The sequence below is a fragment of the Hyperoodon ampullatus genome, assembly GCF_949752795.1.
Source record: "Hyperoodon ampullatus genome assembly, chromosome: 1".
NCBI lineage: Eukaryota > Metazoa > Chordata > Mammalia > Artiodactyla > Ziphiidae > Hyperoodon > Hyperoodon ampullatus.
Genome location: NC_136914.1, coordinates 161,441,436 through 161,466,662, shown reverse-complemented (window position 1 = coordinate 161,466,662; position 25,227 = coordinate 161,441,436). Strand labels below are relative to the sequence as shown.

Here is a 25,227-nt window from a genome sequence, read left to right as displayed (position 1 = left end):
GAGTGAAGTAAGTCAGAATGAGAAAAACAAATATCGTATATTAACACATATATGTGGAACCTAGAAAAATGGTACAGATGAATTGGTTTGCAGGGCAGAAATTGAGACACAGATGTAGAGAACAAACATATGGACACCAAGGGGGGAAAGTGGCGGTGGTGGTGGTGGTGTGATGAATTGGGAGATTGGGATTGACATATATACACTAATATGTATAAAATAGATAACTAATAAGAACCTGCTGTATATTAAAAAAATAAGTGGGTTCAAGTAGCTGTAAAGGTCTAGAAGCAACTCTCATGTAAGAGATGCTTCATCAGAATCCCTTTTCTTCTCATTGGTGACAGGATTCCCTGCCTAACCATTTCCCACGCTTAGGAAAGACCCATTATAATTGTATTCTTTGCCTGGTTCTCAGAAAAGCTCATATAATGATCCAACCACACTGTGAGGATGGAGAGGGTCAGGGCACAGGAAAGCACTTTGTGCAACACGAGGACCTGTGTGCAGTCAGTTTGTTGGCAAACACCTGAGGGCAGGTATGTGTCCATTTACCAAATCCAGGAGAAGGGACAAGGGTTTGGGGCCTTAAAGAGTTCAATGAGTCCTGACTTTGTTACTTATTGGCTTTATGATCTTTCCTAAATCCCCTTACCTTCTTAAGCCTCTGAGTTTCCTGATTTAAGTTGGATATGGTATCGCCCAGTGGCTGGCACATCTTCTGGCCCCTGGAAAGATGGAGGGCAAATTTCCATTGAACATCACAACGTGAGGGCCAAAACCAAGAAGGGATTAAAAATAAATGGTTCCTACAGAAAGCAAAGACGAGTTCCCTTGAGAAGAGCTTTAGGGAAAATGCTCTTCTTTCAAAAGCTCCCTTGATAAAAATAGAATATGTAACAAACACACAATGTGAGAGAAGAGAGAGAGCCTTGCCTTCAGTATACAGCCCACTCTTCAGCCAGGTGTTGCGGGGATGTGAATTAGGGGCCTGGGTCTCCTCTAGACCCTCAGCAAGGTGGGACTGAAAGCAACGAGGGTTCACGGGCTGGTCCCCTGTCTCTTCATGTCCCTTGCGATGCTGAAGGAATGGGCCATCTGGGAATTCATGGGACCAGATTAAACTTAGCCCATGAAAGTCGTGGTGAGGGAGGGAGAGTGGATGTATCTGTTCTCTGCAAGTGCAATTAATATCTGCAAGTTGTACATTATAAACACACACACACACACTCATGTGGGCAGGAGAAAACAAATCTTTCTGTCTTCAGACTCCTTGGAGCTTTCCTTTGGGCTAGTTCATGCCCAAGGCCCAAGTGGCCTTTTTGGCATTCAGAAAGTTCTTCTTCTTTTTCCTGGGAGGAAGGTGCAGTGAGATCTCCGGCTCCTTTGGATTTCTGAAGATAAAGAGCTTTTCACCAGTGTTTAATAAATCAATGGTTTCTGCTCCTACAATGGGCACCGGGGCCAGTTCACCAATGGACTCCAGTGACAGGTGTGGCCAACTTCGTTTTCCAGAGAATATCACCCTCTCTCTGAGAGGGGGACACGTCTTCTTTAATATGCTAAAGGAAGAACAGAAGATCAGATATGACATTTTTGGCAACTGACTCTCCCAAGTGTCCTGAAAGAGTTCTCTAGGAAAACCCCCTTTTGTCCCTAGGACCCCAATCAAGTGTCTTTTAAAGAAAGGTTTTCCCCTGTGGTTGCCAGGTTGCCCCTGAGATTAGCTGAAGCCTGTAGCAGTGGTGGCTGCAGACAGCTCTCACCAACTCATGACTGTTCACTTTTGTGGAGTTTTGTGAGCCTGTTGTCATCGTATTGTCAGCACAGAATCAGCCATGGTGGGAGTGTTTCACACCATGGAAACTAAGTGCTACAAATCAGAGCTCCCACCTCCCCCCAGACAATTGTGAGACATTTCCTAGGACATCCCTGCCTGTGGGCTTCACACTAAAAGCAGGCTGATAAAACCCGATTATAAAGCAACAGTTAGAAGTTAGGTAAAATGTGTTTGAAATAGAACAGAGCAACATGCTTTGGGAATATCCTGTAAAAGGATTGCTGGAATCCTGCGCATAAGCAGTCCAGCCCCTAAATCCTGGCTGCTCTTGATAATGGTTCTGACTCCTGAGAGTGCTATACAACCTGAAAGCCACAGGGTCCTTTGCCCAAGCGGTGCAGGACGAGGCCATGTCACTGGGGGTCGACCTACTGGAGGCCACTGGTAGGCTCGTGGGCCCTTCCTGAACAGGTGTGGCTAATGAGGTTCCATCCCCCTCACCACGAACTCCTGCCCTGGCAGCTGCATGATCTGAGCAAGGACTCAAAGGCAACTCAGACTGATTCACAGTCTCTCCTCCTCCCACCATTGTACAAAGCATCTCAAGGCAAAAAGGCGAGTACAGTGATCCAAGACAGTGGCGCCAGGGTTCTCCTGATCTGTACTAGCCCACTTGTGTCAGTGTAGCCCAGGAAGGCATTCAGCAGCCCCATCCCCATGCTAATCTAGAACAACTGACTTCTGTTCCTTAGTGGAGCGCTTTACAGTTATACAGCTTGAATTTAGTTTTCTTGGTTTGGGCTCAATATCTGGATCTAATTTCTCTGGGACTAAATTCTGATACCTGGCCCATTATCAATGGCTCCCAGATTTTTATCCATGGACTATTTGGGAAGATTGTCTCTGCGGCTTCACCGGAGCCCTGAGAAATTATGGAAGGGGCAGGACACTTCTCTTGGACATCCTCTGTTTCCAGAGCACACTTTGGTTATCACATTTTAACCTTTTAACCTTTTAATAAGACCTGCTAATATTGTAGGCAACTGATAATGTCTATTTTATTTCTTTGATGAATCACTAATCACGCTGGAACACTTTTTGTACTTTTGTACATTAATTATACTTCCTCTTTTGTTTCTATTTTGTTATAGTATCTCTGTTCATGTTCTTTCCCCTACACATGTACTAGGGTTTTCATGTTCTGATCAACGCATAATACTAATATTTTCTATGTTGCTTTTGTTGCAAGTGTTTTTCCCAGTCTGTTTTTTGTTTTTTTGTTTTTTTTAAAAAAAGTAAGGGACTGTCCCTTATTCTCCCATGTACACCAGTGCCTATGTTAAATGGTCTAACGTAACTCTTGTGACTCTTGTTACCCTTTTTCCAACTCTCCAGTGGGAAACACGCGAGACCCTTGGTCTGTTGTTTGTAGCACCCTAAAACCGCTGTGCCTCTAACTTTCCTCTGCTCTCCAGGTGTGCACTCACCACAGCTGAAAGAGAAGGCACTCAAGAGAGTGAGAAGAGCGCTGGCCTGGAAGTTCAGGGAAATAAAGGGGTTGGTTACATGGCCCTAAATCCCACGGTCACTTTCAACAGCTGCAGGCATGGGGTCTCTTCCTCTGACCTCCCTGAGCTGGTGAAGTGTGGCCGTGGGATTTCCCCCACTTTCCAGAAAGTGGGGAGGCTCAGTGCAGCAAGGTGGGAGAGGGCTTTGTGAACTATAAAGTCTGAACATTTATAAGGAATTATTCTCCTTCTAATGAGATTCCATTTTTAAAAAGCCATTAGTTAAAATAAATACTGCAGTTAAAATGCTAATAAATGACAGAACATTCTCCCACTGGTAGCTGGTGGCTATCTTCAGCTCATAAACTAAGCGCACTTTGCATTTTTTTTTTAAATTGAAGTATAGTTGATTTACAATACTGTGTTCGTTTCAGCTGTACAGCAAAGTGCACCTTTTCCATTATAGGTTATTCTTTTCCATTATATATTATTACAAGTTATTGAATATAGTTCCCCGTGCTATATAGTAAATCCTTGTTGCTTATCTATTTTATATCTAGTAGTTTGTTAATCTCATACTCCTAATTTATCCCTCCCCACCCTGCCCCCGCTATCCCCTTTGGTAACCATAAGTTTGTATTCTATGTCTGTGAGTCTATTTCTGTTTTGTAAATAAGTTCATTTGTATTACTTTTAAAATTCCACATATAAGTGGTATCATATGATATCTGTCTTTCTCTGTTTACTTCACTTCAAACTAAGCCCACTGTGAATAAAGACTGCAGTCTTTAGGGAAGGAATGTTGATATGTTTGCAGTAACCCTCCCTTTGTGGTCCCCTCCGCCTCCCCTTCCCAGCTCACAGGCAGCCTGGCTGCCCTCCTCAGCCCACCTGAGCAGATGCCCTCATTACCTCTCCTTCCTCTTGTGAGCCCAGAGCATCTTTTCTAATCCTCTGCTTATCAGTTCTCCTCGAAGTTTGCTCTCAAAGGCTTGCCACCAGCCCTGATGTTTCCTGAAGGCAAGAAGGGAGCGTTCTTATATTTTCAAAAAGAACAGAATCTTCAAGTGATGCAAAATCTTAAAAAGCACTATGGGGACTCCTTCCCTCAGTGTGACCTTTGGCTGACATGAGAAACCCTGAGAGTTTTCACGTTTGTTCTCTCACTCACTCTGTGAACACAGATAAAGTATCTTTTCTGGCCGAGTCAAGACACGGTCTCTGCCACAAGGGGTCCCCAATCCACGGGTCACAGACAGGTCCCAGGTGACATCAGTCAGATAAAGGAAGGCTGCCGAGATGTGGGACACTTGAGCTGAATCTTGGTATCCCAGCAGGGAATGCATGGAGCATTCGAGAAGGAATGGGCTCTCTGCCTTGGCTTGTGTGCAGTCCATCTCCCCCACTGGAGTGACACTCCATGCAGAAGGACTGTCCCTTACTATCCCACGTACACCAGTGCCTAAGACAGTCGACATACTAGGATCTCAGTAAGTGTTCATGAATATATGAATAAGAAGGTTGAGAAGGCACAGTGGAAGCTTGGAAGGTGGGTGAGGCAGGGAGTCCTCATGCCACGTGAAGGAGTGTGATTCTCGACCAAAGAAGGGGCAGTGTATAAGGAATAGGGGGTGGGGAGATGTTCGCAGGCTTGGGCTCAAGTCAAGTCAGTAAAGATCAGTGTAGGAGAGAGTCCTGTCTATGCCTGCCTCTGGCCAAGTTCATACTCTGCCTCAGCTGGTTCACACTGCCCAGCTGGTGGAGTGAAGGACCCTTGCCCATGCTGGGCCAGACTCTCTGTCCCAGGAGTCTAGCTCTTGGGCAGAGAAGGCTGATCCTCTGAAGGGAGCACGCAGAGAGGATGGTCTTCGTGCTCTCCTTGTCCTGCCCATACAGGGACCCGGCGTACAGCTCTTCCTGGATTCTGACAGGTCCCTCACATACCCTTTCTTGCTTAGATTCATCAGTCAGTTTCTGCTGCTTAAAACCCAAGACTCTGAACTGATGGTGTGCCCAGGCACCAGCCGCTTGGGACATAGGAGTAGTGACTGCCCTGCCCTCAGAGGCTATGGTGAGTGGCTTTTGACTCCAGACGTCATCCAGTCTACTTGGCCATGAGGTCAGGCTACAAAAGGGCACGCCCATGCTCCACACTCCTGGCGGCAAGCCGCCTGGGTGCTCCTGCTTTGTTCCACATCCACCTGCCCAGGCCGGCTCACCAGCCTCCCAAACTAAACTGGCCAAAGGGGAGCCCATAAATAAGGTCCTCGTGGGCAGCCCTCAGGCAGAGGTGACATCACTGTGACCCTGCATATTCCTGCTCCAGCGTCACCACCGACATCTGCCATCTTCATGCTCTTGCCTGACTGTGCACTGAGAGAAACCAGGCTGAGACATGCAACTCTCTGACCACACCCAGCTCTCTGACCACGCCCACAACAGCCCTGACCCCACCCATACCCCAGCTCCTGTGACCACACTCACATCCAGCCCCTCGTGGTGGGCCCCACCAACTCTAGGAAGGCTCGTCCCAGCCCCTGTGGACTCCCACCCCTGCTCAACAGCTGTTGTTCCCATGCTTCTATCCTTCCTTTCACCCTAACCCTACTCTTAGCCCTCAGCTGAGTCAGGGACTCCCTTTACGAGTCAGGAAAAGTAACGTACATACACACCTTTCCACACAATCATGCCATTTTGGCAGACTCATGGGCTCTGAGACACCCATCCCCAGCCTCCTGTGGGTCCTGGTTGAGGACCTTGGTTTCACTGCCTGGCCTTCCACACTTTCAGGTCTGGTCATGGCTTTCCTTGTAGCCTCACCCCCAGCAAATTCTGCTCTCAAGTGGCACCACTGGCTGCCCCAAACCCACCTTATCCACAGCCCCACTTCATGTCTTGCCTTATAAAGACCCTTAACTGATCAAACGCACACCTGAAACTTGACCCTAAAAAAGTAGCTCTGCAGCATTATCCATAATTGAGGAAAAATGAACGCAAACTAAATGTCCAGTAAGAGGATAACAGTTACATACACTGTGCTACACACCTCAGTGGCATAACAGGCAGCTGTTAAAAATAATATCTATGGAGATGTTTCAATAACTGGGAAAAATACAAATTTTAATTTGTTAATAAAAACAGCCGAAATAGCGTCAAAATACTGTGATAATTAGAAAGTCGTCTGCACATGGACAAGAGTCGAAAGGTAATAAGCAAACTTGCCTCTGATATAAGGTTCTAAAAAGCACGACACAAGGTTGTATATACTGGGATTCCTATATACACACACACACACACACACACACACACACACACAATGCACACACTCATAAAACCCAGCAGAGGAAACATGTTCTGGAGGAAGAATGGTAGCAAAACGCTAACAGCCATTTTCTCCAGCTGATAGAACAATGGATATTTTTTTTCTTCTTTTTCTTTATGCATTTATTTCCTTTATGTATTTATTGTATTTATTTATTTCCTTTATTATTTATTCCTTGGGCTGTAAATATGCATATATGGCATATTTACAGCCCAAGGCAACTCATTCTCTTAAGATCCTACTGGGGAAATGAATTGGTGATGAAAAGAGAAGCTGCGGACAAGATACTTGGGTCTGCCATGACTTACACAGAGGAGGCATGGCGACTCTCCTGGATGTTGTTTGTTTCTTGAGCAAAGAAATTCCCTGGGAAGGCGGGTGTGCTTGTGCCCTGTGGTCCCGCTCCTCTCTCCCATCCGTTCTCTCTACAGGGACCTCGTTTTCCCACCCTGTACTCACCCCCTCCTGCCCAGGTCAGCCTGCACCCCACCGCTGTCACTCTCCGCTGTGTGGTCCTGATGCCTCTGGCCCACGGGATCCAGCACGGAGAGCAGCTCGGGCTGCAAGGCTGCAGGCACAGCCACGCTCAGGAGCCAACGCAGCGTGCCCCCGGGCAGCATCGTCAGCTTCGACAGGTAGGACGCCAGTCTCAGCTCCTAGAGGAGTGAATGCAGGGACTCAGAGCCTCACGGCTCTCACCTTGATGAACAGCAAGTTTTAATGGATCACAGTCTTAGGACTTTTTGTCCCAGGGAGATAAATATTTTAGTACCTCAGTCTTGAAACCATGTTCCCAAAGTCACAGAGCTGTCAAGAAAAATCTATTTGGTCAGCAGCCTTGGCTCGCCATGACATTCCCCAAGCCTTCATCCATCCCTTCCAACTACTCTCCACTCACTCATCACCGCTACAGCCTGGGCCCATTAGTAATTTCTCCTTCTACTCATGTTCGGTGAGGCAATAGGGCTCAGAGGGAACAGCACAGACTGGAAACAACTGAAATGTGCCTAAATCAGTGGATGGTTAAAGAAACTGCTATGGCCATGCCACGGAATACCAGTCTGCATTGAAAGGAAAGAACTGGATGGATCGCTAGGGCATTTCGCTGCATAAAAAGAGCCAGGCCCCGCTGTACTTCCACGTGAATAACATTCCAGAGGTGACAAAATTTAGAGATGGGGAACAGAGCATTAGTGGCTGGGGTTAGGGGTGTGGGGGGGAAGTGGATATAACTATAAAAGTGTAGCACAAACAGATCTTTGTGGTGACCAAACAGTTCAACATCTTAAATGTGGTGTCACGCTAAACTACATGCGGTAAAATGACACAGAACTATACATGCATTTTATATGCATGTCAACTTTCTGGTTTTGATATTGTCCTAGGGTCCTGTAAAATGCAACCATGGGGGGAAACAGTGAAACAGGGATCAGGGCACTGGAACTCTCCATACTAGCTTTGCAACTTCTTGTGAACCTAAAAGTATTTCAGAAGAAGGTTTGAAAAGGAGAGAGAGAGAGTACAGGCAGGCTCTGCACTCCCCCAGACCTGTGTTGGCTCCCAGCCCCACTGCACAGAACTGTGTGTCCTTGGGAAGTGTCTTTATTTCTCTTCGGGCCTTAGCTCCCTCATCTGTAAAATGAGGTAACAATAATACCTATGTCAAAAGGTTTTGTGAGGACAAAATGAGCTGTGATGTGTAAAACTGGTCTGTGTTAAGATGGCAAACTCACTTTCCTAGCAACAGTGTGGGCATGCCTGGCCACCTGGCCAACCAGAGACCTTCCCTGGGATTTTACACAGCAAACCCAGGAGAAAAAAGCACTTTATATAGCAAGACCAGGAGAGCTGGATGCTGAAAGGCCATCAGCTCAGGACTGTCAGCTTTCATGTCCCTTCCTGTGTGGAATAAGCTTATTAGTGGACACAAAGAAACAGGGGAGAGAGATAGAGAAGGAGAGAGACCCACAAAGAGTCCTTTGCCAGTTGAGCCCCCAGAGCTCACCTCTGCTCTTTGAGGGGATAGTCAGGGTATTAATATATTTCGTTTACACTCAAACTAGTTTGAAATGAATTTCTGTTACCTTCACCTAAAAAGAATTTGACTTTACAAGACATCTAAGTGCCGTGCTTGACAAATCAAGGTCATTCAGTGAGTGTTGGTTGTTGCTGTTGTTACAGTATTTGTATGAGTTTCCTATTGCAGCTGTAACAGATCACCCCAAACTTGGGCTTAAAACAACACACATTTATTCTCTTACGGTTCCGGAAGCCAGAAGTCTGAAATCAGTGTCACTGGGCTAAAGTCAAGGTCAGCCAGGCTGGCTCCTTCTGGAGGCTCCAGGGGAGAATCCCTTCCCTGGCCTTCCCTAGTGTCAGCTGCTGCCTGTATTCTTTGGCGTATGGCCCCTTCCTCCACCTTCAAAGTTCATCCTCCAATCCCTGCTTCTGTCATTGTCACATGGTCTTCTCTTCAAGCTGTGACTCCTGCTTCCCTCTTGTAAGGACACTTGTGATTACTTTTAGGGCCCACTGGGATAATCGAGGATAACAGCCCCATCTTAAAATCCGTAATCACATCTGCAAAATCCCCTTTGCCATAGAAGGTCATATTCACAGGTTCTGGGAATTAGGACTTAGACATGTTTGGTGGGCCATTGTGCCAGATTATTAGTACACTTATTCATTCAACCAACACCACGATGGAGTCCTACTGGGCGCCAGACCCTGTTCCACGCACTGGAGGCAGAGCAGTAAGTAACACAAAGTCTCTGCCTTCACGAGGCTCACAGTCAGGTCAAAGAGACAGATGGTAAGCCTACAAACACCGTATCAGGCAGTGTAGGTGCCAGGATGCAAAACAAGGCAGGATAAAGAGACAGAGGGTGAGGGGCGGGGGTGACTGAAATTTGAGACGGGTAGTCAGGGAAGGCTTCTCTGAGGAGGTGACGTCTGAGAGGGACCTGAATGAAGTGAGGAAGTGAACCATGGGCACATGGAAGGGAAGAGCTTTCCAGGCAGAGGGAAGGCAAGGGCGAAGACCCTGAGGTGGGGATATCCTTGGCATGTTTCATGGAGAGCGAAGGAGGCCAGTGTGGCTGGCATGGACCGTGTGAGAAGGAGAGTGGCAACAGTTAAGTTGGGACAGGTGGCGGGGGATCAGCTCATACGGACCTTTTCATCGTAGGGGGGATTTTGACTTGTCTTCATGGTGAGCTGGGGAGTCACTGCAGGAATTTAAGCAGTGGGAATGGCATGAGCTGATTCTCATTTTTGAAAGATTACTTTGGATGACACAGGGGCCATGAACCATCTGCAACAAGTGAGGTAGCAGAGGGGCGGCATCTCAGGCAAGAGATGGTAGCTGTGTGAGCCAGAGTGGTGGAGGGGAGGTGGTGAGAAGTGGTGGGATGCGGGAGACACTTTGATGGTAGAGCCAACAAGGTTCATTGAAAGACAAGAATAAAGGATGACTCCACCATCTTTCACTTGGGCTGCTGGGTAACTGGTGTCATTTACTCAGATGAGTGGAGCAAGCCTGGGACAGGGGACTGTCAGTCACTCGGAGTTCTGTTTGGACAGGTTAAGTCACTAATGGCGATGTCAAGTCTCAAGTTCAGGGCAGGGGTCTGGAGCTAAGATTAGATGGAAATCAGTATGTTGATGACATGAGCAAGGGAGTGAATGTAGATGAAAGGGAATGAGGTCCAACGACCGAGTCCTCAGGCTCCCAATGTCCAAAGGCCACGATGCATCCAACATAGGGGCTTGACCACAGGTAGCCAGAGGGCTGGGAGAGAACCAGGTGTCCAGGGTTTGGAAGCCAAGGAGGGAATATATTCAAGAAAAGGGCTGTGGATCAAGTGCCACAGAGAGGTCAAGAAAGACAAAGACATGGACTTGACCATTGGATTTGGAAACATGGGGCTGCTTACTACTTTGACCAATGCTTTCAGTGCAGTGATGGGGAAATGTGTTATTATAAATACCAAGCTCTTTCCTTGCGACCCATGTGTTCCTTCTGCCTATAGTACACTCTTCCCCAAAGTGCTCTCTGTCTGGCTCTCCTCAACTCATTCTTTTGGTTTCTACACCAGTGTTGGGCTTCTGTAAGCCTTTCCTGACCCCACATTCTGAGACAGATGCCTCTCCTCTGCTTTTAATCAACTCTCTTCTGTCCAATTCTCGTATAAAATTCAATTGTCCAATTTCTCATGTGTCTCTGCAGTGAGGTTTTAGAATGGGGTCAGCATCATATGCCTCTCTACCTCCTTTAACCCGGTTCCTAGCACAGAGAAAAACATCAACAGACGTGGGTCGAATAAATGAAGGATAAACTCCATCAACACCCTGTAGACTCACTTCTTCCTGAGGTAGAGGAGTAACCCTTCATCACTGGGATCCCCACTGGTGAATATGGGGACCCACCGGCCCACTGCCATGGCTCTCCCAGCTCTGAAGCTTTCTGATCAATAAAATAATCCTTAACACAGGTCAATTAACTGGGTCAAGTCTTCCTGAAGGTGGTGACATAAAAAGCATCTGTGTAGGTCACTTCTAGAGACTGAAATGAATCACAAAGCAATGTGGGGACCGGCTGTTCATGCAGAAGATGGTGGCAGAAAGACCAGGCTTAACAGCAGGCCCTGCCTGTCCCTCTCTCCTGTTCTGCTTCACCAACACTGGACCTGGCATGGATTTCCATTGTTTGGGTGTATCTTGGCTTCCTTGCCTTGCCTTTCATCCTTGCCTTGATTTTTAAGAAATACTGCTAATTTTAAGGAATCAAACAATGTAGAAAAGCACAAAAATGTTAAAGTAATTATTCCAAATGCCACTATCCAGAAATAGTTATCAGTACCATTAGGCAAACCACATTCCAGGAATATTTTTAGGCATATACATAAGTAGATGAATGGAGGGATGGATGGATGGATGGATGGGTATACAGATGGACAGATGGGTGAATGGATAGATGGATGATGGATAGTGGGTGGATGGATGGATGGGTGGTTAGGTGGATAGATGGATGAGTGGCCAAATGGACAGACGGATAGATGGATGGATGGATGGTGGTGGGTGGATGGATGGACAGACAGATGGACTGATGGATAGATGGGTGGATGGATGGACGGGTAGACAAATGGACAAGAGAATGGATGGATGGATAGACAGACAGATGGAGTGATGGCCAGATGGATGGATGGACATGACTATAAAAATGAGATCATAATCCACATAAAATACTATTTGGTTTATGTATTTATTTTATTGATTGCCTACTTTCCCCACTAGAATATCAGCTCCTGAGAGCATGGGCTTTATCTGTTTTGTTTGCTGCTAAAATCCCTAGGATTTTGTTTGCTTTGTTTGCTGCTAAAAAGTGCTAGGATAGCACTTGCCACTTACTAGGAGCACAATCAATATTTATTCAAGAACCGTTTAGAAGATCTTAAGCTGAATCTAAGTCATCCTTTATGTGGTTAGAAAAGAATGCCACTCTGTTGTCTACAGTGGCTGCAGTCATGCTGGAGCCCCAGGGGAGAAAGGAGGTGAGTTCAGTGAGGACCACAGATGGGGTCCCAGCCTCTCCCCACAGCACAGGGAAACTCCCTGCCTTGTGGGGTTAGTACCATTCATTTTTAAATGAGCACCCCCTTCCCGTTTTATTCATGAAGCAATTAGGAAATACTTTGCTTTAAAGGGAATTGTGCAGTAGCATGAAATGGAATGAGTAGAGCCTTTAAAGGTAAAAAAAACCCTGATTTTAAACCAGCCCCCACTGACTGGCTATGGGACCCCGGCTAAGTCACATCACCTCTCTGACCCTCAGTTTCTTCATCTGTCAGGTGATGATCCTCTTCGTGCCTCTCCTCAACGCTGGGCTGATATCAGCTGCTGTTTGTATCATCACCATCACAGAAGGGCTGATGGATTTGCAGCAGTGCCCTGGGGAGGCTCTTCCCACTGTCAGGGTCCCCAGAGCAATGGTGAGCATTAACTGGGATGATGTGTGATGTGTCTAGCACAGAGCAGGCATTCAAGAGTGTTATTTTGATATTGTCATAAATATGCAAAAAAGGAGGAGCTGGCAAAGTTGCATAAACATGAAAACACGGGGGCTCATGTGGAAACTATCCTTCATGCAAATTTTGGAATTCAAACTATGCTGTCCCTAAGGCAGGGTAATCATGAGGAAATAAAACAGAAGAGAGAGAGAGCGACAGAGACAGATCACAAGAGAAAGAAGAAGAAAAAGGAGGAGAAGGAGGAAGAAGAAAGGAGGGGGAGGAGGAGTAATTAGAAGGAGTAGGAGGAAGAGCAGGGAGGGAGGGAGACAGGGAGGGAGACCTGGGCCTCCCTCATTATCATCTCACCTGGACAAAGGAGAAACAGGTGAAATACAGGAGTCCTCTAAACAGGGAGTGATGGTTAACTTTACAGGTCATCTTGTCTGGGCCACAGTGTCAAGATATTTGGACAAACATCATTCTGGATATTTCTTTGAAGGAGCTTTTGGATGAGATTAACATTTAAGCCACTGGACTTAAAGCAGATTGCTTTGATGTGGGTGGGCCCCATCTAAGCAGGTGAAGGCCCAAACAGAAAAAAGACTGACCCCTGAGCCACAGGGAATTCTGCCAGTAGTGGGCCTTTGGACTTGAACTGTAACATCAGCTCTTCCCTGGGTCTCCAGCCTGGTGGTCTATCCCACCAGCCTATTTGGACTTGCCAGTCTCCATAATCACATGAGCTAATTCCTTAAAGTAAATCTCTCTCTCCCTCTCTCCCCCCAAGTCTTTGTGGTTCGGTTTCTCTGAAAAACCCCCACTAATACACAGGGGCTGGGAAAGAAACAAACCAGGGTCTTCCCTGGTGGCGCAGTGGCTGAGAATCTGCCTGCTAATGCAGGGGACACGGGTTCGAGCCCTGGTCTGGGAAGATCCCACATGCCACGGAGCAACTAGGCCCGTTAGCCACAACTACTGAGCCTGCACATCTGGAGCCTGTGCTCCTCAACAAGAGAGGCCGCGACAGTGAGAGGCCCACACACTGCAGTGAAGAGTGGCCCCCGCTTGCCACAACTAGAGAAAGCCCTCGCACAGAAACGAAGACCCAACACAGCCAAAAATAAATAAATAAATAAATTTATATAAAAAAAAAAAGAAACAAATCAGTTGAGTAGACTTTGCTGAGGTGACTCTACAAGGCACAGGGTTGGGGGCAGAGAAAAACCACCCCCTGACCATAGGACCAATTCTTTAGCAGAGTTCACAGTTTAAAAGAGCCAACAAGTCAGAAATGAATCTGGATGAAATTCCACATGTGACACTTTCGCTGCCTGTCAGTTCTCTTAGTTACAAAGAAGAAAGGTTGGGGGGCGGGCAATCAGAGTGAGTGTGGAGATGGCTCAGTCCCCCCAGAGACCTAGGCCAGGGGCATCATGTGCTCTGCAGGGAAACTGAGCAGAAAGAACACACCCTGTGTAGTCACCTACCCCAGGCTGAATCCTGAGCTCCAAGGAGCGGCAATGAGCCCTGGAGCCCTCACGCCACCAATCTGGGCATGGTTCCTCTATTTGAAAAATGGAGAAGATAGTCCCCGTTTCCCAGCTTTCTGCAAGGATTAAATGAATAAGAGATATGAGCGCCTGGGATGATAGTGCACAGCAGGTGTTCTAGAAACTTCCGCTCCCTCCCCCACCCCCACTTTGGAGCTCAGGCTGAAAGATGTGGGATAGGAAGAATGCGGGTTCAATTCTGAGCTTCACCTGGCTCCTCAGTGTGAATTGGGCAATAATTTCCCCTCTGGAGGACCTGTATGTAAGGGGTGATGATAGAACTGCCTGTCAGTGACATGAGTGGCAAGTACTCTCCTGGGTCCAGCCATGGGTGGGTGCTCCTCTCTTGTTGTAAATATCTAGAAAGCCCAGGTCAGCTCTCATGTCAAAGAGGAAGGAGCACGTTAGACTCACCACTGACCTTGACACATAACCTTGGCTTCCTGTGCAGTGCGATTGCCAGAATAATGGCTTCTAAGATGTCCACACCTCAGTCCCAGAACCTGTGAATATGTCATCTTACATGGCAAAGGGACTTTATAATTAAGCTTAAGGATCATGAGCTGAGATTATCCTAGATTATGCAGGTGGTTCCAACCTCATCATCGCATGGGTCCTTAAAAGCAGAGAACTTTTCTTGCTGTGGTAGGTCAGAGAGAGATGTGGTGATAATGGAAGAGGCATCCAAGGCATCCAAATTTGTGATTTGTTGGCTTTAAAGATGAAGGAAGGGATCCATGGGCTAAGAAATGCAGATGCCTCTAAAAGCTGGGAACAGCCCTCAGCTGACAGCCAGCAAGGAAGTGGGGACCTCAGTCCTACAACCGCAATGAACTGAATTCTGCCAATTACTTGAATGAGCAGGAAACAGATTCTCCCCAGAGCCTTAGAAGGAGTACAAACCTGCCAACACTGATTTTGTCTGGCTAAACCCACGTGGGACTTCTGACCTACAGAACTGGAAGATAATACATTTGTGTTCTGTTAAGCCACTAAGTTGGTGGTAATTTGTTACAGCAGCAGTAGGAAACTAATACAAGTGGGAAGCTGCGTGTGCCTGTGGACAGCTGTGGCCAGTTCTGCTGGCTGGACACCTGAAAGTGTCCCCACCCTTTCTCCTTGCTGTCTGTCTTTGGAGGTTGAGGAAGAGGTGTTGGTTTGCAGCCTCCCTCATGGCTGGGAGTCCACGGGCTGGGTCTCCTCAGGACGTGAGTAAAATTTACTTCAGGAACTTGGGGGCATGTACTTTCTTGGAAAGAAAAGACAGCAGGGTGATTGTGTTCTACCTTTACCTTCTTGACCTGAACACAGACACGGTGGCTGGAACTCCAAGAAGGAGAGGTGGCAAGAATCACAGAACAGGACTATGACCTCACTGAACTGAAGCAAGGGCTGCGACACCTACCTCCCGATGGCTTGTGATTGGCATAAGCCACTGTCACAAATCACGTTTGCTGGAACTCACAGAGATCAGGAAGCCCACCTTTAGATGCACATAAAACACAACTAGTAGCAGACTTACGTAAGTAACTCTACATATGGCTCCGTGCACATAGCCTCTGGGCTCTGTCTTGGGAAGGCTGTTGAGAGCTGCTGCTGTGGCCAAGAATGAGACAGATCACCCAGTCTCAACACAGAAAAGTTGAAATGTGGGGTGCAATCTCATTGGACTCCTTATATGGCCCAGATTTCCAACTTTGTTCCTGGTGGAACCTACTCTGCATATATTAAACTTACTTAAGACTGATAAGAAGAAGATTTGGGTGCCTGCCTAATTACAGAAACTGACCAGGGCAATGATTACTATTGTCATCACTGCTGCCGTGACCCCCGATCAAATGTCCTCTATGTGCTGGCCCTGGGCCAGGGGTTTTCACAGGTCCGCTTGGCAGCTCCAAAGGTTCGTGTTATCATCCCCATCCTGAGGGTGAGGAAACGTGGTCTCTGAGAAAAGGGTGAAGTGAAGATCTGGCAAGGGATGGACCCAGGACATGGCAAACTTGTTCTCACCTGGCTGTACAGGGTCACAAAGGTGTCCGTCTCCATATTCTCCAGCAAATCTTCAAGCATGACACTGTTCTCTTGATCCTCTCTCAAACTAGAGTGAAAACAAAATCTATATGAGTCCAGTTTTGTTATAAAGCTAGTTATTTAAATCCTAGTTATTTAAATAACAAGGGATAACAAATCTAATCAACATGATTTAAAAAAAATAAATCCATCCGAAGAGGTGGCCAGAAGAAGCTTGCTGGTTTTTAGCTAGATTACCTTGCAAATAATGTACCAGGGAGGGCTCACCAGGATGGAGAGCTCCTCAAAGCAAGAAGTTTTGTGGGAGCCCTATGGAGACTTTTCTGTGGCTTTGCAGGGCAATCTGTGATCTGCATGGCTATTAGCATAACTGATGCCATCTTGGGCCCTTACAGTCTCTCCTGTCCTTCTTCTGACCCACCTAGGACTGTGCAGTGAATCACTTCTCTTTCATCAAGGGCTTTGTAGTTAATAGATATTGTTTAATAATCATTAGGACCAGGTAGCCTCTATGCTTTGTTAGTCCCCAAACAAGGATGAAAACCTTCCCTGAAGTGTTCCTGGCACCCACGAGACTAGTTACCCATTCATAAATCTTGACTTAGGAATGCACGTCCTATTTCCAAGCACCTATCCCTATACCCTAGGTTAACTATAAAATTGTCCCAATGGCCCCTTGGTGGTGTGGAATGCAGCTGTGAAGCCTTCTGGATTATTGTCTACTTGATCCTACCTTGTGAGTATGTTACCCTAGATAAACAGATCCATTGGTTATATGGAGCTGCCTGCCTTGTTTTTCGGTCTCAAGATGCCTGCTCATTTCGGTGGGTACCTTTTTGTTCCCTCTGATCTCCAACCGTGAACCTAATTTGAAAACTCTCAGTATTAGTTGTCATGCTTGTGCTCAAGAACACCAAGATCTGGAGTCTTCAATTACCATGTGACCTTGTGTTGAAGCGGGCCCAGAACTATCTCCCAAGGATGGACCTGACTCTGACCACAGAGGCTGGGTGGTACCTTATCACACGAGGTCTCTATCAGGCTTCTTGACTTCCCCACAAGGAGGTCCTCCCAGCCTATCCCTCAGCCAATCAAAGCTGGCATCTTGGGTTATCCATCCTGCATTCCTGCTGGTTAATACAATCCAAACCCAATCTGCAGGTACAATTCATACCAAAAGCTTGATCATCAGCAGTTTCCTCTGTGAAGCATGGAATACATTACTAAAATCCTAAACCAAGTCTAAATAAAGTCAACATCTCTGAGCACTTTCCTCTGATCAAACAGATTCAGTCTCTTATGCAATTATTTCAATGGAAAACAGAACTGCACTTTGATGTTGTGTTTCCACAGAAAAGCGTAATCAAATACATTAAAATAACCTGTAATCTCACCACACAGAAATCACATCTATTACAATTTGGCCTATTTTCTTCAGTTAATTTGTGTGTATGCTTTCGAAAATGAAATCATGCTGTATATATAGTTTTCACCCTGTCCTTCACATGTCAACATTATATTCACAATGGAAAATTACGAAGCTGTTAAAAATTATGTTTTCCAGAAGATATATGTACCTCTATGTTCACTGCAACACTATTTACAATAGCTAAGATATGGAAGCAACCTAAGTGTCCATCCATAGATGAATGGACAAAGAAGATGTGGTATATATACACAATGGAATATTAGGATGAAGGATGAAATCTTGCATTTGGAGCAACATGGATAGACCTGGAGGGTATTATGCTAGGTGAAATAAGTCAGACAGAGACAAACAAATACCATATGGTTTCACTTATATATATGGAATGTAAAAAACAGAACAAACGAACAAACAAGACAGAAACAGACTCATGGATACAGAGAACAAACTGGTGGTTGCTGGGTTGGGTTGGGGGGAAGGTGGGTGGGAGGAAAGTCAAAATAGGTGAAGGGGATTAAGAGATACAAACTTCCAACTATAAAATAAATAAGTTATGGGGATGTAATATACACATAGGGAATATAGTCAGTAATACTGTAACAACCTTGTATGGTGATGGATGGTAACTGGTTTTACTGCAGTGATCATTTCATAATGTATAAAAATATTGAATCACTATGTTGTACACCTGAAACTAATATAACCTTGCATGTTAATTATAACTCAAAAATAAAATAAAATACCTAGACTCTGTAAGGGAAAAAATATTTTTTTCAACAGTTCTTAATGCCATGGGCAAAGGCTAATTGTCTAATTAATCAAAAAAGAATGCAAAAAACAACAAAAAAGAAGATCGGGGGTTCTGTCTGTTTTATAATTTTACAAAAGCAGGATATAAATATTATGTTTATGGTGAGGCCTGAGTAAGGCCTGTATTCACTGCATTGTGCCAACGTCAATTCCTGGTCTGGATAATGTGTTGTTATCCTGTGAGATGTTGCCATTGGGGGAAGCTGGGTGACGGGCCATGGAACCTCTGCACTATTTTTTTCAACTTCTTGTGAGTCTATAATTATTTCAAAATAAAAAGCTGAAAAATATTACCGTCAGTAAAACCTCAATATTAAATATTCAATAGAAATTAAATATTAAAAGACTTAAAAAATGAAGTATAAAAAGATGTCAGGGAAGAAGCCTGTTACGAAGTTAGCAGCTCGTGCCTGAGTGCTGGGAGGACCTCTCAGACGGGAGCACGACAGCCCAGGTGGGCCTTATCCCGTTGAGTCTGAGAGGCCAGGTGCCCCCCTGGCCTGCGGGGACTGATCCTACACACTTCCCTTGGGCCCTTGGCTCACCTCTGCTGGTGATGCTCCAGTAACTTCTGACCCTTGCTCAGGGCCCATCGTAGGACAGCCGAAACCCGCCTTTCAGAATCTGTCTCCTCCTCCAGCTCGTGCAGAAGCCCAGGCCCCTCACCTGCCCACTGCTGCCGACTCTCCAGGGCCCGCTGCAGCTGGGCCGCCTCCTGGTGTGCCAGCTGGTCCTCCAACTTCCTCTCCAGCTCCTGGAGCTCCTGAACACAGAGGGGCAGGTGATGAGCCCAAGGCAGGTGGACCGCAGGATAAAATCCACCCTGCTTGGCACGGCGCTGCAAGCCTGGCATCACCTCCTCTTGCTGCCTCCTGGATCTGGCCGTGCCAAACAGCATGACGAGACTGCATCTGGGTCTCTCACACCTCCGTGCCTTTGCACACACTGTACACCCACCTGCAGGGCCTTTCCCCGTTTGCCTGGCCAACTCTGAGTCTTCTTTCAAGGACTGGGTTTAGAAGAACCTCCTCAGGAAAGGGCTCTGTTTTGTGTTGGTCTCAGCCTGTGGACTGTGATGGTACTACCTGGAGATGCCCGGAGGTCCACACTCCCCGGGGCAGTGCCCACAGACATCTTCCTGATGGGCTGATGTCAAGGTTGAACCGGCCCTTGTGGCTCTTATGATTGCAAGACTCAACCTCAGCAACAACCATCAAGGACCTTGAAAAAACAAGGTTTATTACTCACACTCCCTGGAGGGTACTTGGCACACCCGGGTCACACAGCAGGGTCGCAAAGAGAGAGAGAGAACATGGCCCTGGGGCTCTGCCTTTTGGATGGTCAAGGGTGGGGTGCCTAGTGTTTCACTGGTTCACTCTTTGTTGGTGAGCTAAAATCATAAGAGCAGGAATTGAGGTGCAGGGAGGGCAAAGCAGGGTCACTCAAGAGGTCAGGTATGTAGGTCAACCAGAGCTTTCCAAAAAAGGGAACTTCATGGGTGGGGCAGCCTGGCTTTTATCTAGTTGTTTAGTTGGCAACCTGTTTATTTTCAGACGATGTCTTTAAAACGGATGCCTCGACAATCAAAAGCTGAATGTCAGGCACTTATATTATAATCAAAAAAGCTAATTGTCAGGCACTTACTACTGGCTCCCTAAGTCCCCTGGGAGATGCAGACTCCCCCTCCTCAACTGTCCACTCACCATCCCTCGTATTTTCCTGTTACAGACTGAATGAATATTTGTGGTCCCTCAAAATCCACATGCTGAATCCCTAATCCCCAGTGGGATGGGGCTTGGAGGTGTGGCCTTTGCGGGTAATTAGGTTTAGATAAAGTTACAAGGATGGGGCCCCTAAGATGGGATTAGTCCCCTTATAGAACGAGGAAGAGACCAGAGCTCCTTCTCTCTGCCATGTGAGGACACAGTGAGAAGGCAGCCATCTGCAAGCCAGGAAAGATTCTTCTCAACAGAAACAGAATCAGCCAGCACTTTGATATTAGACTTCCCAGTCTCCAAACTGTGAGAAAACAAATGTCTGTTATTTAAGCCCTGCAGTCTATGGTATTTGGATACAGCAGCATGAGCAGATGAGGACAATGCTCCACTTTCTGCTAGAGTGTGAGCTCCTGGGGGGCAGGGCTGCATTTCCATCCCCCGACCTGCAGCACATAGCAGCTGCCTGGCAGCTCCTACCTGTTTCTGAAACACATGGGTTATCAGCACGTATCCTACATGGCAAAAGCTGTGCTGGACCAGCAACCATGGATAACACCTAACACTGACAGTACGCAGGTCAAGCCTGACCCACTCTAAGTGCTCTGTGTATATTCATCTCATTGAATCCTTATAACAACTGTAAGGAATATATACTTATTTTCCCTGTTACAAATGATGCAACTGAGGCAGGGAGACAAAGTAATTTTCCAGGTCATGCAATTCTTAAGTGACAGAACCAGAATACGGGGCCAGGCCAGCCGGCTCCAGGGTTTGTGTCCTTAACCCCCAGGCTATACTGTCTCTCACTGGCCAAACAGAAGAAATCTGTATTCTGAGGCCACCAGAGTCAGAGAATCTGGGTACAAGAGACTGTCCACAGCCTGCTTAGATGGGTAAGAGAGGGTAGCCAGGAAGGTCCCAAGCCGTGTAAAATGCAGACACATCAAACCTATTATTCACCAACTGGCCAGTGTTCTATGTGGGGTGGAGTGAGGATGGGGCTTAATCGTAAGAGGCCTTGGATAGGTGTCATCAGGAGATGGTGGCCCTTGGTCCTCCTAAATTTTGTGCAAAACCGTCTGCCTTTCTGCAGAGGGGCCAAAGCTTGCATCAAATGCTCAGAAGGGTCTCAAAGTCCCCCAGAGGCTCAGAAACCAAAGCAGAAGAGAAAAAGGCCAGAGAGGTAAACTGAAGTCGTAGTGTGGAGAGTGCGTGGGTTGTGCCTTCAGGGCCGTGGAAGCTTTGGAATGCTCTGAGCGCGGGCTACCATCACACTGAGATTTCCAATTATGACCACCTTTCTCGTTGCTGCGTCCCAAATTGGAAACAACCAAACACAGCATTTCCAACAGCACTAATGAGTTTCCTGCAGCGTGTTCTGTCAGCATGCCCGGAGCCTGGTCACGGACCAGACTTCCACTGAGGTGCCAGCCCCCAGCCCACAGTGTGGGGAAGGAAAGGACAAAGCCAGGCCTGCCAGTGTCCCCAAAACAGGCAGAGCACAGAGAGCTGGCGAGTCACACTTTGGTTTTCCGAGACCAGGTTAGCCCTGGTTAGGAACAGGAAACAAGGTGGGGACCTGGTATCCTGCAGGTTCTAAGATGCTGATGGGAGGTTCTCCCAGAGGTCACTTCTCCTCCAAACCCCTGCCACTTAGCACAACTGGAATCCAAGATTCGGTTCTAGAACAGTCTTCCTTAATGCCTGCTCTGTTCACTAGAGTTTAGATGCTCAGATAGGGACCCTGGGACTGTCTTGTTCATCCTTCTCCCCAGCAGGAAGCAGGCACCTGGCTTGTGGAAGGAGTCACAGTAATCAGCATCATCTTACTATTAGTAATAATAATGGCAATTAACACATACTGAATGCCCACCTTGTGCTACATTTGATTCACGCTATCTTTACATGAATTAATTTATTTAATCTTCACAAAACAGCACAAGGTAGTCCCATTTTATCGATAAGGTAGCTCAGGTGCAGACAGCATAAGGAAATCTCCTGAAGTCCCAAGAACCCGAGAGAGGAGTGATTTTAAGTTTCTCTGACTCTGGGCCCCATCTCTCACTTCTATTGTCTCTGGAAAGCATCCTGTAGGCATCTGTTGAATGAATGAATGGATGGTTGGACAGATGGACAAATGATGATGATGATGATGAAGACAGACAGACACACAAGCAGATAAAGAGTCAGTTCCAGGCCTTTTATTGGGCACGAGGGATGCTGGGGTGAATGAGACATGGCCCCTAGACTCTGGAAACTCACAGTCTAGCGTGGGAGACAGTTGTTCAAACACAGTAACAGTGACAGGTAACAGCCCGTCTCTGGGAATCGAGATGGAGAGTTATTTGAGTACTGAGCTAGGAGAGACCAACTTTGTCCAAGGGAATCACGGATGGCTTCACAGAGGAGGCAACATTCGGCTTGTCTTAGAATATGGAGAGGAGTTTGCAGGTGGGCAGCAGAAGCATTCTAGGCAGAGGTCCTTCCAAGGAATGGAGGCCTGAATGTGTCTCAAGTGTTCAGGAAGCTGCAAGAAGGTCCAGGGGCTAAAACGCAGAGTCTGAGGGAGGGAGGGGTAGAGGGTAAATATTAAAATATGGAGCTGGGAATGGGGCTGTCACTGATCATTCTTATTTTTCAGAAAGGCTCCTCTGGCTGCAGTGTGGAGGAGACTGCAGAGGGAAAGAGGAAGGCAGGTGGAAATCATCCTCTTATATACAGGTCCTCTTGTCTTGTGTCTTTATGTGTTCAGTGACTCTTTAAATTTTAATTGAGAACTCATATTTGGCTGAACTTAATCTGTAGAAACCCTGAGGTGCCCAGATTGAAAATATTTTCCTCTGGAGAGGATCTGCCTTAGCTTTAGCCATGCACCAGGGCAGGCATCCCACCTGGACCTATTTGAATTTAATTTATCACCTTGGAGATTTCCTGACTGAATGGCTAAAGTATTTTTGGATTCCTTTGTCACATTAGCAGAAGCCTTTGATGACAAATTCAGAGGAGACTCACACCACCCCCCCTCACCCCGTGCCACCAGCAGGGCTGAAGATGGACAGGTTACCCTGGTGGCTCCTTTGACCACAGGTGGCTTTCTCCTCCTGCCTCACTGGGCATTCTGTCTCCTCAGGACATCCCACAGCCCCATCTCCTAGTCCTTCAAATTAATCCCCTATCCCTGGGCATTCTGGGTTTCACCCTTTGCCCCTAGATTTCAGCCTCTGGATTTGCTTCTATCTCCCTCTATGAGTTCAGCTTCTCCAGGCTATCCTTAGCCCCTGGGGATTTTCCTCATTCTCCTGCGAACTCACAAAGCATTAAAAAGTATGTTTATTTTTATTTACCCAGCGTTTGGATGTTCTGTGCTGGGATATCAACAAAGCTTCCCCTTCTTTCCTATCCCTACAAACAGGTGTCACAGTGCAGGGTGCACTATGTTTGCTGGAAAAATAGCTTGGACTCTTCAGAGTCTCATGTCATTTATGACTTCTGTAAAGAAATGACGGGAACCCCCATTAGCAAGATCAACCGGGATAGTCCATGAACGTGACCCAGGGGTCTGAAGTCAGAAAGGGACACATTTCTGGCTCCTGTCATTCATTAGCTCTGTGGACCTCGGAAAGAACTTGACCTGCCACCTGCCCGAATCTCATTTCTTTACTTGAGAATTGAGCACAGAAAAGGTACTGACTTCATGGCATGGTTCGATGATTAATTGGCATAATGTCTGACAAAGAGCATAACTGCAAAGCAGCATAAAATTGCAACTTATTAATAATCATGCTTAAATGATCATCTTAAGACGCACAATTAAGTAATGAATTGTTAATGCTTAAATCAGAGTACACCCATTTCACAGCTCATTAGTGCTTGCCTGCCACACACGAGACACTCGATAAAAGTGAGTTCCCTTTCCTCACTATAAGTAACTATTATAATATAATAATACATGTAATTCTAAAATTATACATACAGGGACTAAAATTAGTCCTCAAAACCATTACGTCAGTAGCTTTTGTTTTACGAGTATACCTCTCACGCCTTGAAAAAAATGCAGCATGTAGGAATAATTAGAATTTTGAAAATAAAAAATAATCCGTTATTTCATAGCATCTAAGGCGCCATTCATTGAAAGCTACATGGCCAGTTTTCATAGTAGTATGAAAGATACAATCCTGCTGTTGGCTGCAAGAGGCATCCCAGTTTCCCAGATTTTAAAAGTGTTAAAATTCAAAAGGTTTGCTTCCTTGGAGGCAATGAAATAGAGCAGCCTTGGGCTGTAAGGGTGCACCATGCTCCCATGTAAGTTTCCTCACTCAACCCTCTCCAGGACGCTGCAGTGAACACAGGACAGTGGACCACCCACCTAATGGTGGGAGAAGTGGAGGTGGCCACAAGAACGAAACACCAAGGTATGTGGTGCGGCCCCCGCGCCTTCCTTCCCAGGTCTGTCACTCACCGGGCTGTGCGACTCCAGGATCTGCGTGCAGGCTGACTTGGTCAGGGTCTCTGATGCACTCAGCTCCTCCAGGAGCAGGTCCTGGATGGTCAGGAGGGCAGTGTACGCCCACAGGGTCTTGGCCATCCTGGCCGCCTTCTGGAACTGCAGGGAGACGAGGGACTCGGCAAAGCGTCCCTCCTGGGCCTCCAGCTGCTGTACCCTCTCGCGAAGCAACTCTCCTCGGACCTGGGAGGGGCCAGCCAGAGAACCAGAGAGCGGTAAGTGGAGGGACGGTGGAGGACAGAGCATGCGGCTTACAAAAGCACGGTATAGTTATATTTGTGCAGGCAGGCAGCCAGTCGTCGGTTCGGGATTCTGAGGAAGGTCTCAAGTAGTTACAAGGCAGCAGCGCTGGAATCTCAGTGTGCAGTTTAAGACAACAAGGGCCTCTCTGCTTATAAAGATGCTGCGGGGCTTTCAGAGTCCAGCTGTTCATTCCACATTTATCACTCTCGGAGGTAAATCGAACTGTGTTGCTCTCCAGGGCAAAATCCTTCAAGCCTCCCCATCTTAAAGGATGAATATTCAGTCTTCCTAACACAGCCCCTGAGGCCCTCCCTCCCTGATCCC

At 46.8% G+C, this 25,227-nt stretch overlaps 1 protein-coding gene across 1 annotated transcript in view; it reads right to left on the bottom strand.

Annotated features, from left to right (window-relative positions):
* Positions 1–1,291: 1,291 nt before the first annotated feature.
* The window catches only part of EVC2 (EvC ciliary complex subunit 2), a gene marked incomplete at both ends in the record, with an annotated part of 138,142 nt that continues 114,206 nt past the window's right edge, over positions 1,292–25,227 (bottom strand). The window contains 6 exons of the mRNA XM_079696542.1: positions 1,292–1,562; positions 4,201–4,302; positions 7,070–7,266; positions 16,182–16,269; positions 18,984–19,201; positions 24,616–24,843. Of these exons, the coding sequence (XP_079552668.1) occupies positions 1,292–1,562; positions 4,201–4,302; positions 7,070–7,266; positions 16,182–16,269; positions 18,984–19,201; positions 24,616–24,843 (1,104 nt within the window). The remainder of the gene's footprint in view (positions 1,563–4,200; positions 4,303–7,069; positions 7,267–16,181; positions 16,270–18,983; positions 19,202–24,615; positions 24,844–25,227) is intronic.